The sequence below is a fragment of the Podarcis cretensis genome, assembly GCF_951804945.1.
Source record: "Podarcis cretensis genome assembly, chromosome: 8".
NCBI lineage: Eukaryota > Metazoa > Chordata > Lepidosauria > Squamata > Lacertidae > Podarcis > Podarcis cretensis.
Window position 1 is genome coordinate 60997284 of NC_137177.1, and position 18961 is coordinate 61016244.

At 42.6% G+C, this 18961-nt stretch overlaps 2 protein-coding genes across 10 annotated transcripts in view; one reads left to right on the forward strand and one right to left on the reverse strand.

The window, feature by feature from the left end:
* Positions 1–12747, reverse strand: part of PHKB (phosphorylase kinase regulatory subunit beta) — a 143539-nt gene extending 130792 nt beyond the window's left edge. For 3 of the 9 annotated variants that reach the window (XM_079988737.1, XM_079988731.1, XM_079988732.1), the window contains exons 1-2: positions 12573–12744; positions 5566–5659 (exon numbers count right to left, since the gene is read on the reverse strand). In XM_079988737.1, the coding sequence (XP_079844863.1) occupies positions 5566–5620 (55 nt within the window). In that variant the 5' untranslated portion in view covers positions 5621–5659; positions 12573–12744. Of the gene's footprint in view, positions 1–5565; positions 5667–12572 lie in introns of those variants that run through there. The other 6 variants (XM_079988738.1, XM_079988733.1, XM_079988735.1 and 3 more) reach the window with 4 other exon arrangements.
* Positions 12748–12848: 101 nt separating this feature from the next.
* Positions 12849–18961, forward strand: part of ITFG1 (integrin alpha FG-GAP repeat containing 1) — a 116176-nt gene continuing 110063 nt past the window's right edge. The window contains exons 1-4 of the mRNA XM_079988808.1: positions 12849–13278; positions 16264–16336; positions 17387–17526; positions 18786–18843. Of these exons, the coding sequence (XP_079844934.1) occupies positions 13068–13278; positions 16264–16336; positions 17387–17526; positions 18786–18843 (482 nt within the window). The 5' untranslated portion in view covers positions 12849–13067. The remainder of the gene's footprint in view (positions 13279–16263; positions 16337–17386; positions 17527–18785; positions 18844–18961) is intronic.

The window sequence follows — 18961 nt, forward strand, 5'->3', positions numbered from 1 at the left end:
TTAACAGATCAGAATGAGAAATATCCATATTAAAGGACAAAGAATTGTGTAGAAAAGACAGCTCTCTTTTCTCAAAAGGCATTTTACATCTTCCCCAAGCAATATGAAAAAGTTAGAAATTTCTCACGCCTGTCAGACACTCAAATGTGTATGACTGAAACTGTGGCGGTCTTACAGTATCCTAAAAACTACTGGAAGAGCCACCTTTATGTACCTGTCTTATTTTAGGATGTTACTGCTAAAACAGGAAAGGGTTCACATTGGGTGTTATCCAACTAAGTCACACTGAAGAGTAGACCCACTGACATCAACTGACCTAAATGATGAGTACATTGATTTAATTGTCTACTCTAAATATGACTTAATTGAATATCAGCCATTGTAGATTGTTATTTGGTTTATAGATTTTGTTGTTGTTACAGGGACAGATCTTATGTCCCTTTGTAGTCACAACTAAAAACAGAAACTAGTTGCAGCAAGTACGCCTCATTTGACACTTTAAAGCAGGAACTATCAACATTTCAAGCCTGTCCCTAAAACCTATCAAGATTATAGCTGAATAATTTAACACAAAAGTGATAAGCTACATCAAATGGTGGGAGAGTTGAATACCTTCTTTGCCCAATTTGAGGTGACACCAACAGTGACTCCAACAGGGATGCCAGAGCTATTGGTGTCACTACCTACAGGAAATGCTGCCAGGGTGGAAGAGGGAGAAGTGAGGCGAATATTAAAGGAGGTAAACACGAGGAAGGCTATGGGTCCGGATGGGGTAGCTGGCAGGGTACTAAGAGATTGTTTGGACCAACTGGCAGGAATCTTTACGAAGATTTTTAACTAGTCTCTGGCCCAAGCCACTGTTCCACCCTGTCTGAAATCCACTACCATTATACCCCTGCCAAAAACATCAAAGATAGTCTGAATGATTTTCGCCCTGTGGCGCTGACACCCATTATAACGAAATGTTTCAAAAAACTGGTGAGGAAGCGCATCTTATCTTGTCTGCCAGTGGGACTTGACCCTTACCAGTTTGCGTACAAGGCAAAGAGATCCACAGAGGATGCTGTGGCAATGGCTTTACATGCTGTCCTGACTCATTTGGAGAAGCAAGGGAACTACGCGAGATTGTTATTTGTAGACTTTAGTTCTGCATTTAATACTATTCTTCCACATAGATTGGTGCCCAAATTATTAGACCTGGGACTTCCACCATGTTTGTGCAGGTGAATATTAGACTTTCTATCAAACCGTTCCCAAAGGGTCAGGTTGGGTTCCCACGTCTCTGCGGATCTCATCACGAATACGGGGACGCTGCAGGGGTACGTTTTGAGCCCGCTTTTATACACGCTCTATACAGCTGACTGTGCCCCCAAATACCCCAGTAATAAGATCATTAAGTTCGCAGATGATACAACGGTGGTTGGATTAATTACGGCTGGAGAGGGGGAGACGGCCTATAGGAAGGAAGTTGAGCAGTTGGGGGAGTGGTGCAGGAAAAACAACTTACTGCTTAACTTAAAGAAAACAAAAGAGATCATTGTGGACTTTAGGAAATGTAAATTGAATATTCAGCCACTTATTATTGAGGGGAAGTGCATGGAACAGGTCTCAGTGTTTTGATTTCTGGGAATGGAGTTGAGAGACGACCTAACCTGGGGAGAGAACAGCAAAGACCTGGTGAAGAGAGCACAGCAGAGGTTATATTTTCTGAGAATCCTCCGGAAAAACAATCTCTCAAAGGACATGTTGATGGCATTCTACCATTGCAGTGTGGAGAGCGTACTAACTTATGGTCTGTGCGTGTGGTTTGGGAGCTGCACGGCCAGGGATAAAACAATGCTATCCAGGGTTGTAAAGACTGCAGAGAGAATTATTGGGTGCACTCTTCCCACCTTAGATCAAATCTATGCTGCCAGGTGCCATAAGAAAGTGGCAGAGATAGCACATGATAGTACGCACCCCGGAAATGATCTCTTTCAGCTTCTGCCTTCTGGAAGAAGGTATAGGGTTATAAAGGCCAGAATTAGCCGCCTGAAAAACAGTTTCTACGCTAATGCAATTCTGGTTCTAAACGCAGCATAAGGGGTCTCTGTAGTATAGTGTATTTTAAAATGGGGTTTTAGAGTTTTTAGGGGTTTTTGAATGTTTTATGTAGTTTTTATGTAGTTTTATGTAGTTTTTCAATTTCATTGTTCCGCAAGGGACAATGACAATAAAGATATCATATATCGTATAAATGACTGGCCCTGATTCAAACCTAAAAGCCGGCCCAAAACTAGATCACATACTTAATATGTATATAGCACATATAGCTTGTTTAAAGCACTTCACATATATAATGTTGTAATCATTGCAAAATATCCTGTAAGGTAGGTCAGTATTATTATTTCCATTGTGCACATCAACAGCTGGAGCTGAGAATGGCTGGTTTGTGCAACAGCACACAGTGACTGCACAGCATTATGTCAAATTGCAACCATATTTTCTTCAGTGTCTGCCATCAAAGACTGAGGATAAAAATTACCTGCTACCTAACATCTGGCCAACAACAGCAGGGTTCACTGAAGTGGCACCATCAGCATCACATCCACAGCCCCAGGACTTGGACCAGCCAGGGCAAAAGATAGACCAGCAGGAATAAAATGCCCCTTTGCTGCATCAGTCTCAGGTTCAGATTGGGTCCATTATCATCACATGCTGGCAGCAGGGTCGCCAAAGGATCTTCCAGGGTTTCTGCCAGCTTCTACCCACCCACACGTTAGCCAGGCACATCGGGGCATTCCTCATTGATAGGGTTTTCTGTCAGTGGAAGATCTTCCATAACAGTAGAAGCCAGCATGGTTAGCAATAGTCAGACAGAGAGACACCTCTGCCCCATCCAAATCCCTCCAGTATGGTGGTTTGTGGTTTGGATTGCTCTAAAAATGTATTCACAGTTTTAAATGTTTCCTGTTATTGTTAAAGGTAACATGCTATGTTAACAAACTGGAATTCACCAAACAACAAAAATTGCAGTTTATAGCTCTCCATTTTTCATGCTATTCTGACAACATAATGTAAAATCCTTCATTATTCCCTGACAAGGCATGTTATCCTTCCATAGTTACATGTCTGGGCAAATTCATCCACACATGACTACCTAAGGATATTACTGTATATTGCCTAAATGGCTGGTTTACTTATTAGCTAAAGCTGAGTGGTCAACTGTTGTGTGGGTATAGGCTACAACTGCAAATGAGTCCTGCTGTCTTGTATGTTATGCAAAATTCAATTTACAGTCTCGAACTGTGACCCAACCATTTCAGCTAATGAATCATTTCATCACAAGGCTCACAGTAATTCCAATGACAGTCAAAAATTACCCTGCTAATTTTGCTATTTTGTACTAGCCTCATAGAACAAACTTAATAAAGCTTATGAAGAAAGGCTACAACTACCATGACTTTTTAGTTTAGAAATAAAGGCAACTAGGACACATTAGTGAGATTTATAAAATTATGCATGGGGAAAGGACCATAGTTCAGTAGCAGAGCAACTGTTTTGCATGCAGAAGATGCCAGGTTCAATCCCCAGCATCCCCAGGGTGGGGCGAGAAAAGAATCTTGTCTGTGATACTGGAGAGCCACTGACAGTCAGTGCTGACAGTACTGAACTAGATGGACCAATGGTATGACTTAGTATATGGCCGTTTCCTATGCTCTTATGCAGAAAATGGCCAGACAGAAGTTTTCCTTCTTCTCGTAACACCACATCTCTGGGTCATCCAATGGAACAACTTAGCAGGAGACACAGGCCACAAAAGAAAGTACTTTTTCACATAACACAGAACTTTATTATGAAATTCCCTGTCACAAGCTTGGATGGAGATTTGTGGAAAATAGGTTTATCACTGGCTATTTGCCATGATGGAACCTCAAAATTCATAGGTGGTATGTCACTGAATACGAGCAGCTGAAGAGCAAAGTCAAGGGGGAGGCTATTTTTCTCATGCCCTGCTTGAGGGCTTCCCATAGGCATCGTGTTGGCCATTGTGGGAAACAGGATACTGGACTGAAAGGATCTCTGGTCTTATCCACAGGGCTCTTCTCATGATCTTAAGCATCATTACCGCTTGTGGCAATGCATATGAGCACAAAAGAAGAAACATTGTTATATTACTGATCATGTGGTTTTGCTTCACAGGTGATTGAGAACTTGTCCTGCTAGTGCAATGTGTCTGTGCTATAAAAATGAACATTAATGTATTTGGACTTTTTTACCTAAAGCTTTTAAAAAACCTCCAGCAATGCTGTAAGAACTTGCATACCGTGCACAAACCTCTGTAGTTGATAGCCGTACACCCCCCAGATGCATCTCTCTTGATGGTAGCCACTGAAGTGAACAGAACACTTTGTGCTCTTGCTGCTTCAAATTATTATGGCTAAGAATGCAATAGCAATAATCATATTTCTCTCTCTTAGAAAGGGGGAAGTTATTCAGCGTGCCAAAAGGAGTAAAGCATCCTTATTTCTGAAATACTTATTTTAAATGTAGCTTGATACTTCTATATATTCATTGACAGTTTCTTTTTGCAAGAAGTTTACAAATCTGATTAGACACACAGGGCAAGATCCACAAATTCCTACATGGCTGCCTCATTTCCCAACCAAACTGCCAAACCCTGGCAAATCTCACATTGACAAGCAATTGTGCAACATCTACCAGAGCAGCCATAAACAGTCAGTAGCAATAGCTCCCAACAAGGAACTGAAAGCCTGGAGCATCCAGTAATGGGAAGAAAGGGGAATCATGGGCTTGTTGCTCTTGACTGTGGAGTGAGGTAAGGGCGGGTGGTGATACTAAAACCGCTTTGACCATTAATTGCTGTGACAGGCGCAGCACGTCCCTTTTTGCCGCATGAGGTGAAATGAGAGGTGCCCCCCACTCTGCTGTCGCTGCCAGCACCAACACCATGCCACACTGCCTCTGCCGCTGCTGCTTCTCTGCCAGCAGCATAAACAGAGGGCAGGTTGGGCACCCACAGTGGTGCCAATGTGGGGGCTTCTACCACCTGTGGCAGCTGCTTCATCCCACCTCATAGATAGGCCAACCCTGCCTGGCAGTACAAAAGACAGCTCAAAATTGCTTCAAAATTGACAGGCACAATGTTTATTATTGACAGACTGAATAAAAAAATTATAATTCATACTTCACCAAAAGGACCAAGGGTGGAAATATATGCAGCCCAAACCAAAAACATTAAAATTAAAACTATGTAAGACACAGTATAAAATTTAATTATTGTACCAATATGACCAGCAGCAAAAACAGAAATTCAGATGCCTAGGATACCTCACCCTTTCCCAAAAGCCAGGAAGATGAGGCATGTCCGCACCCAAGATGCACCTCAGAGGAAAGATCATTCCAAAAGGGAAGGGGCCAGTACAAGGAAACTCACCCACAGCCCTCATTAGCACACATTATAGCTCTTCTTATGCTAATAATTCAAAAGTGCATTAACAAGCAGTAACACACACAAGCCTTAAAAACAAAAACAAGTGACCTCTAAGAGGTCAGCACACTTACCAGACCATGAGAATACACGGGCAGAGGTGGTTCTGTCAGCATCCAAAGTGGCCATTTCAAGCTCTGCAGCTAATCACAACCGTCTCAGGCTAAGCTACAGCAATTTTTGAAAATATTTAGTGAGGGTTAGAGGCAATCAGCTTTGAATTAAGCAAAAGCAGTGTTAGCAGAGTTATTAACATGATGCAGCGTACAATAAAGAGGATAATTAGATTCATTATATTTTATGTTTTCCCTCTACTGCAAAACTTGATTTTCCTATATCATAATTTTCAATAAATCTCTCTGGTTGAAGTACCATTACCTACTTTTACATAATGTCAGCCTACTGTTCTATAACAAGAATGTTATTTGACATTAACATATCTTATTATGCCAGATAATATTGGATATTTACAACAAAGAGAGGGGGAAATCCTCCACTAAGTTGAAATAAATTCCAGGTCTGAACGAAATGCATTTATTCTTTGCTTAATGAAACATATAATTGTTCTAAACCAAAATAGTATGCAATTACACACATTTTTCAATACAATATTGCTTTTATAGAGTTTTGAAGCTTTTCATTAACGTACCCAACAACAGATTTCAAATTTGTTCAGTACGTTTCTGTACTGGCTCAGATTTCATCTGATGATTTCACCATAGGGTTATGTCAACCCTATTTTAGACATAACACATTCATTTATGATATCCTACTTAAAATTCAACAAGGTTTCAGCAACCTGGTGACTGTTCCCAACTCACTTTTGGGGAAATTAGTGCTAAAAGGAATACAAGAAAAATCATAAATATAAACACTGGCAATTCCTCTGTTTCTTGGATACAGAAAAATATAAAGGAATGTGTCTGTTCTGTAAGAATTTGGAAAATGTGGATGACAATTTGGGAAGCAATTGATTCTACAGTATCAGGACTGTATACGCTGCAACTTTTATTGCATCCTTCTGTGTAAACAAAGGTTTTAATTAAGCACAATTCTTCATCAGGCCAGATACTTGCATATGAAGGACACAGATTAACTCCAGTATTTGTAGATAGCACTGTCTCTATTACATAATGCATTTGTTTTGGATTTGTAGTATCTATGGTAGCAACCTCCTTTCTATTATGTCTGATAAAGGGTTCTACACAACTCAGTTTACATATTCTTACATTGCAGAAGAGTGTCTTGGTTAAATCAACACGCAGGGAGAAGCAAGGACAAGCAAGTTAGCCCCAACTCCCTTTGCTCTCCAAATGTTGTAGGGATAACTTCTTAAACAGGGAGTGTACTCTAGCAGTGTCTGATTTCTGAGAAATTTAGAACCCTGAAAATCAGTGTTCTTCATTGTGCAGGAACCTACATGAATAGAGAAAGCTCCCTGCTTCAGAAATTAGCATTCCAGTTTGTGGAGGGATACAGATCTAGCACACTTGTCCTCACTCTCTTCTATAACATGTTGGCCTAACACTTCTGTAGAACACCTGAACAGGGCTGGTTTCTATTTTTTTAAATTGTTTAATTAAATTTAATTATCTACATTGAAGAGGGGCATACTCAAAATTTCATTTAGTTAAACTTGGGTCTACTCCCATGATCACCTTAGCACACAGTGGCTAGCAGAAGCAGCTCTAATAACTAGGCTTGTGGTTATGTGCCAAAATATGACCCAAGCTGATTTTAGCAAGGCATGTACATGACAATCTCATTGACATGGCATGGAACTTGGCATTAATATGTTTCTTGTGGCCTACATCATACACTGAGGTTGCTGTGCTGCAATAATATGTATTTAATCCTAGAAATAACCACATTCAGCAGCGCCCAAAATTGCAGAGATCAACTACATACTATTCAGGCTCAAATACAAGAAATATGCATATCTGGCAGTAAAGAAGCTATGATCCTTTTCCCCCATTGGCCATAGGCTCCATGTCTCTGAGAACCTCACCAACTACTGGATCACTCTCAACTATACTGTTTGTTTGTTTGTTTGTTTGTTTGTTCATTCATCCAGTTTTGCCAGGACTGAAGGGCCGGGGGGCCAAATGATACACAGCTGCATAAATATGGATAAATAAAATTATTTTGTCAGTCTATAAGGCCTCAAAAATTATTTGATCAGTCTAACTCTGTAAGGCCTCAAAAAAACCCACTGCTTGTAGCACTGTTTCCAGTAACAGTATCAGGAACAGTATCTTGAAGATAAAAAACACTTCTGATGTTGAAAGGAAGTATGACAGCCATCTTCAAATATCTAAAGGGCTGTCACATGGAGGATGGAACAAGCTTGTTTTCTGCTGCTCTGGAGGCTAGGACCCGAACCAATGGCTTCAAGTTACAAGAAAGGAGATTCTGACTTGCATAGCTCAGTTGGTTAGAGTGTGATGCTGATAATGCCAAGGTTGCAGCTTTGATTCCCATATAGGACAGCTGCCTATTCTTGCATTGCAGGGGTTGAACTAGATCAGTGTTTCCCAACCTTGGGCCTCCAGCTGTTTCTGGACTACAACTCCCATCATCCCTAGCTAGCAAGACCAGTGGTCAGGGATGATGGGAATGGTAGTTCAAAAACAGCTGGAGGCCCAAGGTTGGGAAACACTGAACTAGATGATCCTCAGGGTCCCTTCCAACTCTAAAATTCTATGATTCTATGACTAAACAGAAGAACTTTCTGACAGTAAGAGCTGTTCGATAGTGGAGCAGACTCCCACGAGAGGTGGTGGACTCTCCTTCCTTGGAGGTGTTTAAGCAGAGGTTAGGTGTATGATCTGTCTCAACCTGTGGGTCCCCAGATGTTGTTGGACTACAACTCCCATCATCCCTGACCACTGGTAATGCTGGCTAGGAATGATGGGAGTTGTAGTCCAACATCTGGGGACCCATAGGTTGAGAAACACTGATCTAGAAGAACTTTCTGACAGTAAGAGCTGTTCGATAGTGGAGCAGACTCCCATGAGAGGTGATGGACTCTCCTTCCTTGGAGGTGTTTAAGCAGAGGTTGGATGTATGATCTGTCTGTCATATATGATCTAGTTGAGATTCCTGCATGCAGGGGGTTGAACTAGATGATCTTTGAGTTCCCTTCCAATTCTACAATTCTTTGATTCTATGAATACACTTTTCCTATTTATTACCATTTATTTTAATATGGTCAGCTATTTTTGGTTGATAAACTATTTGGTAAAAAAATGTATTTTTAAAAATGTACTGTGTATTATGCTGGTTAAAATAACTTTTTGCCATACTTGATGGCATTTTTTTAAAGTACTATAGAAAAATGTGGGCCCCAATCCAAAGAAAAGTTTTCACTTGCAATATACTGAGTCAGTAACGGTCAAAAGGTTTGCAACTTTTTAACACAATATCAATGTATTGCCAGGTATTCTTGTGCATAAATTATTGTGCCTATATAAATACTTTTTGACCTCAGCGATGTTTTCAGGACACCCATTAGCATACTTTAAATGATCTGTTTTAAAATTCCCAGCAGTTTTCTTCCCTGCACACAATACAATTAAACAATCACAAACTTCTATTTATAATCAAATAAATCCATACCAAAACATGTTTGCAGTTTTTAGAGCTTAAGTTTATACTTGATTTGGCAACACTCCTTTAAGGCAGACTGGGAAACACATTCAGCTCAAAAGATGGAATGTTGAAACACTTTTGAAAAGGCCTGGAAAATGTTTTAAATTCATGCCAGAGCATAATTTCTTAGCAGCCAAAAGCTTCCCAACTCTGAATGTGGATATTTTGTACTGATTAGCTGGTGGGCATATAGTACTTTCAGTGGAAATTTCACATACAGTGTCATGTAAGGTTAAGTCTGGGGTGCAAGTCATTGGTTATAGATCAATTTACGCCTGGTCAGGTTTGGCAATGAAAACATATATCCATAAGCATGTATACTGCCATATGAAAGTTAGGTTAGCGTATGTATTGTAGAAAACGTGTGCTCTCTGTGATATTTTCTAACTGCAGTTTGGGCCAGCCAGCCTTAGGATTCAAACAAAACTTCATAAGTCAAATACAAAATGTGAGGGGAAAGAAAGGGTATCTACCTTATTTACTTTTGTTTTAGCACTGAATTATAAACTATCATTTGTAGAGTCACTATAGCCTATTCTATATTATTTGTCAGGTAAATAATTTAAAAGTCATGTTCTGAAGTGTGTTGTAATGGAACAAGCAAATCAAGGGAACCATAGTAATTGTTCAAGGTGATAGTAATTTAAGAACACATTAATGTTTATTAGCTTGTCTAACACAATGATGTGTGTAGTAGGCTACTTATTTACAATGTGCTCAACATTGTTCTGGAAGTGCATGGCCCTGGAAGTGATTTGAAATTTAACTATCTAATTAAATGAAATAAGTAGCAAAGTCACTCATCACTGGATAAAGTGAATTTCAAATATCAAGCCCAAATGATAGTCATTTACTGGCCAAATTTATTTGTAGGGATCATCAGTACTACAAAGCAATGGGCATGAGTGGTTGGTGGTCGAAAACTAAGTTTTCTCTTCTCAAGGGAAGGAACTACAAATTTGATACAAGACTTTGATGTGTTCCCATAAAGTTGAGAAACTTGCACAGAAATAAGGCAAGATGCAGCTGAACACATGCAAGAAATTATGCAAGTTACTGAGACCCAACACATGCCTCTGCTAAACTTTCTCTTAAGACTTTTATTAGTGATATTTATAACAGAGCCACAGGGAGAAATATAAACAGGCAACAGCAGAGTTTGCATCTTCAGTGTCAGCCAGAGCTGCTGCTGCCTTTTCAAGTGACTTGCAAAGCTGCCAGATGGAACAAGCAAGACAAAAATAGCTACAAGCTGAGGCAGGGAAAGGTTGTTGATGGACCAGGGAAAGTGAGAACAGTGGGAAACGGAGCATGTAGTGAAAGGAAGAGGAAGGAGGAGGATTTGAGGGTGCTGGAAAAGTTGAGAGGCCAAATCATTTGGGGGGGGTGGAGAACACAGGGAAAACCATATTATGAGGGTGACAAAGAAAGGACAACTCTGAAGGTAAAGAAAAGTGGGGTGGGTGGCGAGAGATGCTTCAACCTCTGCCTTCAGTTATGCAGGGGAAGAAGAGAAAAAGTTGAGTCTAGGACTTCTAAATTCTGCTGTGCCAGAGTTTCTGTGTCTTCAGCATCTATGTGACAGAAGAGATAAAACTGTGATGCTTTTCCCCATTAGCTCGTCCCCATGTCACTGTATGTGATGATGAGGGAAAGCCACATCTGATGCACTTCTACTTAGCTTGAAGCTCTTGTACAAGACCCTGCCCTTAAAAAACAAGGGAGGGGGAGGTTGTCACCTTTTGTCTTTAAAGGTAAAGGTAAAGGGACCCCTGACCGTTAGGACAACTCTGGGCACTCATCTCACTTTATTGGCCAAGGGAGCCAGCGTACAGCTTCCGAGTCATGTGGCCAGCATGACTAAGCCGCTTCTGGCAAACCAGAGCAGCACCCAGAAATGCCGTTTACCTTCCCACTGGAGCGGTACCTATTTATCTACTTGCACTTTGACGTCCTTTCAAACTGCTAGGTTGGCAGGAGCAGGAACAGAGCAATGGGAGCTCAGCCCATTGTGGGGATTCGAACCGCCGACCTCCCAATCGGCAAGCCCTAGGCTTAGGTTTAGACCACAGCGCCACCCGCGTCCTTTTGTCTTTAGCCATTGCTTAAATGTGCAACATTACTGGGAGATTATGTTTTATCTCCATGCTGTGAAAACTAAGGGCACCTCTCCTATGAGGAAGAGGCTAAAACATCTGTGTTGTTGTTGTTACAAGCCATCAGAGGTTTGTAAAAACATGCACATTGTGGAGGAAGTGAGCAAAGTAAAGTTTTTCTCCTCTTATAATACTACAGTTCAGAACAGGCAGATATTAACTGCCACAAGATGTGATAGCCCCTGTCTTAGAAGACTTAAAGTGAGATTAGACAAAGCTATGGAGAATGAGTTTAATCAACAGTCATTGACCATAACAGCTAGCTCAGACAGGGGACTACTAGATATCATTCAGGTGGGAAGAGAAAGGGAGGCCTGTTTCCTTCATGGCCTGCTTGTGGGCTTCTTAGGACAAGACTGTGTCCCTTACAGCATGCTTCCAGAAAACAAAGTGCATAAGATGGCAACCATGCTGAGCATATTGGCTCAGATAAGTATGTACCACTGAGTTTCGTGAGATCTTAACATGACTTACTTTTGAGTAAGCATGCAGCAGATTAAACAGTGCATTAAACTGGACAGTGACCTTCACCTGATTCAGCAGGTCCCTTTTACTTTAGGAGAAAGGCCTTCATCCTTCTTTCAGTGGTGGAGCACCTATTTTTCAGGCAGGCGTTCCTGATTCAATCCCTATCAACTCCAGAGAAGACTAGAAAAGACTCCTGCCTAAAACCCTGAAAATCTGTTGCGGGTCAGAGCAGTCCAGGAGCGAGGAACCTGTGGCCCTCAGATGTTGCTGGGTTACAAACACATATCAGCTTCCCCCCCCTCAACCCCCCCCCCCGTGCCAAGCCGAAAACTATGGATGTTGCAACCCAGCAAACATGTTGTGGGGCGCAAGTTCCCCGCCACTAGAGTAGCAACACTGAGCCAAGAAGGTTTGTCTCAGCGATGGGCATCTTCTTAGGCACGGAACCTCCACATTCAGGGGTAGTATAGCTGCAAATGCCAGGCCCTGAGGGCAGGTGCTCTGCCTCTGCCTCCCTGCTTGGTGAGGTTCCTGTCGGGCAGACATCTGGCTGGGATTTCCGCCGTTGGAAACAGAGCGCTGGGTTAGTTGAGGCGAGGCAGAAGGAAAAGAGAAAGGCAAGGGCCGAGGAGAAGGAAGAAGCAGCGGGGGCAGGGAAGGGAGCCAGGGCAGCGGGGTGGGTGAGGCGGGTGGGCGGCAGTCCAGTCAAGCGACACCCGCCGCCCTCACAGCCTCAGGCAAAACAAGCGCGGTTCCCCTTCCCCCTGAGGAGGCGAAAGGGCAGGCGAGGGGGGCAGAGGTCAGACCTGAACGCTTGGAGCGGGCCCTCAGCTCCAGCACTTTCCAGCTCACGTCGGCCAGAGCGGACGCCATGGCGAGGGGAGGACCGGCGGCGGCGGCCGAGCCGTCAGAGGAAGCCTCGGAGCTCGGCTCTGGCGCTCGCCTCACAGACCCGGACTCTCCCTTCCCCCGCCCCAACTCCCGGCGGTTGAGCGGTTGCCCGGCCTGGCCGTAAACGCGTCCCTGCGGCGCATGCGGGCTGAAGGGCGCGCGGGCCGTGAAGAAGGGAGCGGGCGCGACGTTGTCGTAAAGCGAACCCGGAAGCCGGTCGGGATTGTGACAGGCGCGCCCCCTCCGCCCTCTCGCTTCGTGGTGGTTCTTCTGTCTCCCCCCCCCCCCCCGCCTTCCTGACATTCTTCGCCTCAGCGGATGGGGCTGTAAGTGATGTTGGTGGTCGCGGTGGCAAGGAGGAGGAGGACCCAGTTTGTTGGCGCTGCTGCTGCTGCTGCTGCCCGTGCGCGATGAGGGCTCCCTGCTGCCGCCGCCCGCGGAGGGGCCTCCCGTTCCCCCCCTTCCTCCTCTTCCTCTCGTCCCTCCTGGTGGGAGCGAGGCCCGGCTGGGCCCTGCAGAATGTCACGTCCCAGCTCTTCGGGAACCAGGCCTACGGGACGCTGGCCGCCTTCGGGGACTTCAACTCCGACAAGCAGACGGACCTTTTCGTGCTGAGGGGAGGTGAGGAGGGAGGCGAGGCGGGAGGGCGGACCTTGGCTGGGTCGGGGTGGGCTTGACATCAACATTATCCTCATCTTCTTCATCATCCGTTTATTTGTATGCCACTTCTCCACAGGTGTGTTTACAGCATCCCTCGTGCAACACACCACATAAATATCTTCTTTATTTATCTGTTACTTCATAAAATTTATACACTACAGTACTTGATTGCCAAAACAAAACAAAATCACAGATCGATTGACAAAAGAGGGTAAGACCACGGTATTATCAGCAGCAACTGCTTTTAAAACATTCAAAAAAGCAATGACACGTCATTTACTTGTTATATTATGAACAATTGGAAGTAATCGTGAAGTCAGTAAATACAGAAGAGAAATGCATATAAGTTAACCGGATTGAGCAGCTTGGACTGAAGCAGGAGAGAGAATTATACCCAACATGAATGGGAACAAAATGGTAGTACACAAAACTTTTTTGGGTGGGGGTTAATTACTATTCCCAAAGGATGTTTCGCAGAAACTAATCACGATGAACTTTTATACAGTACACTGTATGGTAGAGATATTGCCCAGATTTCAGCTATGTCTCCTTTCTCCATTAGTGGCCCACCTCTCACCTGGGGAGGCAAAGGACCTGGGGGTGGGGTGGTGTTGGACCCAGGCAAGTGGCAAGTAGATTAATCAGTTGCAATGGATCTGCCCAAAGAATGGTGAAGGGTTGTTTACATTGTTAGTTCTGATCACAGAAGAACTGAAATGAATGGGCATAGCTAAGTTTTGTTTCTTTTTAAACAATTTATATACCACTTGATTGTTTTACAGACATTTGACGACCGTATAAAATAGAACATATAGGTAGAGTTAGGTGCATTCATTTCAATAGGTTTACTCTGACTAGAGCGAAGTAGAGCATGGCTTGAGCAGCCCCATGTCTGCCAATTGTGGAAATGAAGTGAATTCGGTGTTTACAAAAGGAGTGTTAGCTTTAGGGTGGAAAGCTCTGAGCTGGTGAAAGAAACCTGTTGTTGTTTATTGGTCCTCATGCATGCCACGCCCTAATGACTCAATACAACTCACATGTCTGCAGCATGCCTCAGACTTGGTAGTTGATTCCAGGCTAAATGACAATTCATAGAAGTAGTTGGGATGGGCTTTTGTTGTATACTGAAGCCCAGCAGCACGGTTAGAGCAACTTTTCTGCCCAGAATTCTGTAAGTTTCGTAGGTTTTCTTGTTCTGTGTAAATTCATATAAATTCATAGCAGGCAATTGTCTCTGTAGTGATAAAGAACAAGATTTGTCAAGATATGTCTCTGTTACCCTTGAAACTGATAAGAAACATATTGAAATGGGAAACTGCATAACACAAGATAAGATTCATAATGCCCAGATAAAGAAAGATGTGACTTTGAAGTGGTTCAGTTGTGAAGCCAAACTCACTTTCCTTCACATGCAGCAGTTACCTCTTTTTAGGCAAACCATAGCTTAGTTTTGTGTTAACCAGAACACTATGGTTTGTGCTTGCCCTGCAAACAAGAATTGAAACCCATGATATTTTTCAATGCATAGTTTTCTTTTTGAGGCAAAACAAAAGTCTAATATTTAGGGGAACCATGAAAGGAGGGAGGGAAACCATTTATGAAATGAGTGGGAGTAGGGAGCATGTTGACCTGAGCATGTAGACCAATTAGACGTGTTCATGTAAAGACAAAGTATGATTTGGCATTACATTTAGACATGGGGGGGGGGTGTCTCACTATAGCGCAACAGTGGTTTTCAAACTTTGTTCCAGGGAACCTAGGGCTTACTCAGTGAGAAGTTTAGTAATGCTGAACAAGGTTCCCTGGAAAAGTTTGTTCATCATTACTTATATTTTCCTGCAGCATTCATGGGAGTGCTAGATCTGTTCTAGGGGCACTCTCCCACTTTGTATAGAGAAAGAGTGAAAGTCTAGCAGAGCTGGCAGTGTGTCTTGTGAACTGTGTGTGTGTGTGTGTGTGTGTGTGTGTACGCGTGTGTACACTTACCCTAGAAAGTTATGTAAAGCATACGACACTTACTCTAGGGCTCCTTAAGTCTACTCCACTTCACTGTGGGGAGGAGTTGCGGTGGACCACATGGCAACCCACTCTCCTCTGGGGGCTGGGGATGAAGTCCCGTGTTGCCCAGGGAATCCTGGCCACGTCATTGTCCAGCCAGCCAATCCGGTGGCTGGGGGGGCGTGCCTGGGACCATTTAAGCTGAGGCGTGAGCCAGAGGCCTTCCTCTTGGCTTGCTTCTTCAAACTCCTGCCCTCCCTCCCTATTTTCAGGTTTCTTTTTCATTCGCCTTGCTATGGACCTTGGTTGGTCACCATTGAGGGGCCTGGTAGGATATTTTACACTTTGCAAAATTGGCATGGGGCCATTTGGTTTTCACCTACCTTGTAGCAATCGTCACAACTTTGTAAGGTTTTGTGGTTAGGCATTGTTTGACCTTATGATGGGGAAGGGGAGGTGTGGCCATCATCTGCCTCTCCAAGCTTCAGGAGGGAAGCTTATTCCGTTAAAGGAATCTGGGGATGAATTTTGTCCGAAGCCTGGGGCAGGGCTAGGGCCATGACATGACCCCACCGGGAACATCTGGGGGAGCTCAAATTGGTCTGCATCAACGGGGCTCCCCTTTCTGGTGGTTTACCCTTACCAGACTTCCTGCACAACAGGCAGGAGTCAGATATAGTCGGGTCCATTCAATGCCTAAGCCAATACCGCTCACAGTCTGTAATCAATAAAGTTGTGGCCAAAATTTGCCCAATAACATTAACGTAATGTCTGTGTCCTGGTGTCTTATTCTTTACGAGGTGGTGGTTGCAGGGTCTAGACATGCAACAGATGAGTTATTGTGGAACAGGTTTCCCAGAGGGTCGTTCAAAAACCATGTATTACATGACAGTTCCTGATATGATGTTTTCATTTTAGACTACAGTCATGTTTTTCTTTGGTTTTCAGATGGTGAATTAAATATTTTCCTGGCAGACCAAAAAGAACCCTATTTTAAGCCCAAAGTCAAATTATTATTAACGTAAGTATCTCTTTATAAGGTATGTTAAATACATCTGATATATAGCAGATTGAATTCTGTTCTCATCCCATCAGAACAGGCATAAGCCTTTCCAGAAGGCTGTTGTGTGCTATTTGTTATAACTGTCTGATTGCTGAACTTAAATGAACTGTCCAAATGCTGAATTTATTTACCATGGGACTTAAGTCTGAAGTTTGTGGCTTGTGGTTTTGTGATTTGCACATAGGAAACTTGTGGTAACCTGATATGTGATAACCTTCATAATTAGTGGCTTGTAGACTAGAAATGATGCTTTACATTCAGAATTGGGCAGAGCAATCCTGAACATGTTTGTTATGGAAATTACTGTCCAATAAGTTTGTTTAGGATTGCAGTTTTGAATACTGGCATTGCCATTAGTTTGTGAAAAATTACTGAGAAAATATTCCACTTCTTTCTTATGCTACAGACAAGGGCATGTTTAATTTTTCCTCATTTTAAACCCAGCTGAAGCATTTTTTGTGGGGGAGGGCCTTTGGGGAACTTATTCTAGGAATGCCTCTTATCTCCTTGTGTGTGACACGTAGAAAAGAATCCTGTGCACCACCAAGTGTTACTCAGGGGATCATTCTTGGTTGGTGCAGGGAACTGGAAAGACCCTGTTCAAATGTGAGCCAAGGTAGAGACACTGGCTCCATTGGTAGACTTTGGAATGGATGTTAGCCCTGCCATTTGCCTAATGTATGCCTTAATAAACTTTCTATTTATCTTTCAAAAGCTTTATGATGACAGTCCTTCTTTTCCGCTCGCTCCTTCTCTGTCCAGGGTTTCACCTTTGAGTCTATATTCTATGTGGAAGCAATTTATTAAGCCCTATTTTAAAAGCATGAAATAGATTCAGCAGTTGGAAACATCTCAAGAGTTTTGTGGGCAGAATATAGAGAATGATATAAGCTCAAATATTGTGCTGCATTAAAAGAGGAATTATGTGCAAATCACTGTTAAAGAAAGCATGATTGTTTGCAATCACGCACTAAGTAATTAACAATACTTTACCTTTTTTAATTTTAGAAATGTGGTGATAACCAGTGTGGTTCCTGGTGATTATGATGGTGATTCACAAATGGATGTCCTCCTGACAACTCGTCCTCAAAAACAACCTAACACTGACCTATCAGTTTTAATTTTCTGGGGAAATAATCAAACTTTAGGTAGGCAATACCATTTTAAAATTTCTAGAAAGTGATCATCAAATTCAGTCCTGAAGGATGTCTAGCCATTGCCCTGTTCACATGTATGGAGAGGGGGTTGGAGAGTTAGTGTCGTACTTGCTCATGCCACCATTGACTTCCATGTGTTCAAGGGCCCTATGGGCACGGTACCTTCACACATGGGTAAGGGCCATGGGTGAATAGTAGAGCACATCTAAAAGGGTCCAGGTCCAGGTCCCAGGCATTTCCAAGTAGGACAGGGAAAATCCACTGTCTGAAACCCTGGATAGATAGACAGACAGATTGGTTTGATATAAGGCAGCTTCCTATGTTCACACATACACCACTATTGTTTTGGGGTAGAGTGAATATGCCTAGTTCAAATCTGTCCTTTCTAGGCACACAGTCAATAGACAACAATTTTATGACTTCCTTTACTCTGTAATGTAGCAATAATAATGCCTCATAAGGGTTCACGTAATGGATATTGATACACGATTAGACTGTTGGGATATATGTTCAAGTAATGTGTGGAGCCAGATCCTCACACAGTCTCTGTCTCATACCTTCATGCACGCACACACTCAGACTGCTATCTATGGAAACAAAGGGCATATATTTAATTCTTAGCAACTGCACTCCTGTTTCTCTTTCCAAGGACATTGTAAAAAAAAAAAATCTGGTAAGTTTTAGAGGGGGAGAAAAATCCTCTCTAACACTTTCTTTTGTGACTGCACAAAAAGCAAAAGGGACTCCTTAATCCCAGCAGAAGAATGCAAATAATGTCAATGCACAACTGAATAGCAGTACTGCCTTAACAACTATTCAGAGCTGCAAAATGTAGCTGCATCCAGAAAATTGTGTGGATGCAGTTATAAAATCTATGAACAGTTCTTGCATATTTGCAAGGAACACAAGTCTATGTCTCTGCTTTCATATACTCCTCTCTGATTTGATCTGGCAGCGTATCTTCTTCTCGAGAAAGAAACTGCAGTTGCTCAGTTTGCATGACATCAAAACCCTTTTCCCACTCAGCAGCTCCCCATGGGCAGGAGGAGACCCAGAAGGCTGGATTAAGTCCTGTGGGCCAAGGGGTTCCCCATTCCGGGTTTAGTGCTACATGCACATCAGCTCATTAAAAAGTGTTAATTTAAATGAACTGTATTAATAGTCAGCCCACAGAATTAAATCAGAATGCTTGAAATACTTAGCAGTTGAGAGAATCGAGGTTAACAACTGTATTTTTTCTTTCTTTTCAGATGTAAATCGTAAGTTTGTATTAAATAAAACATTTCATGATGAGCCACTAATCATGGAGTAAGTATATGTTCATTATTATGAGAAGAGTTTACAACTGTAAATTAGAATAAAACAGAGAAAATGTAGTTCACTCTCTGTGCAGTGTCCACTCTAAAATAAACTCAACTGAGTTCAG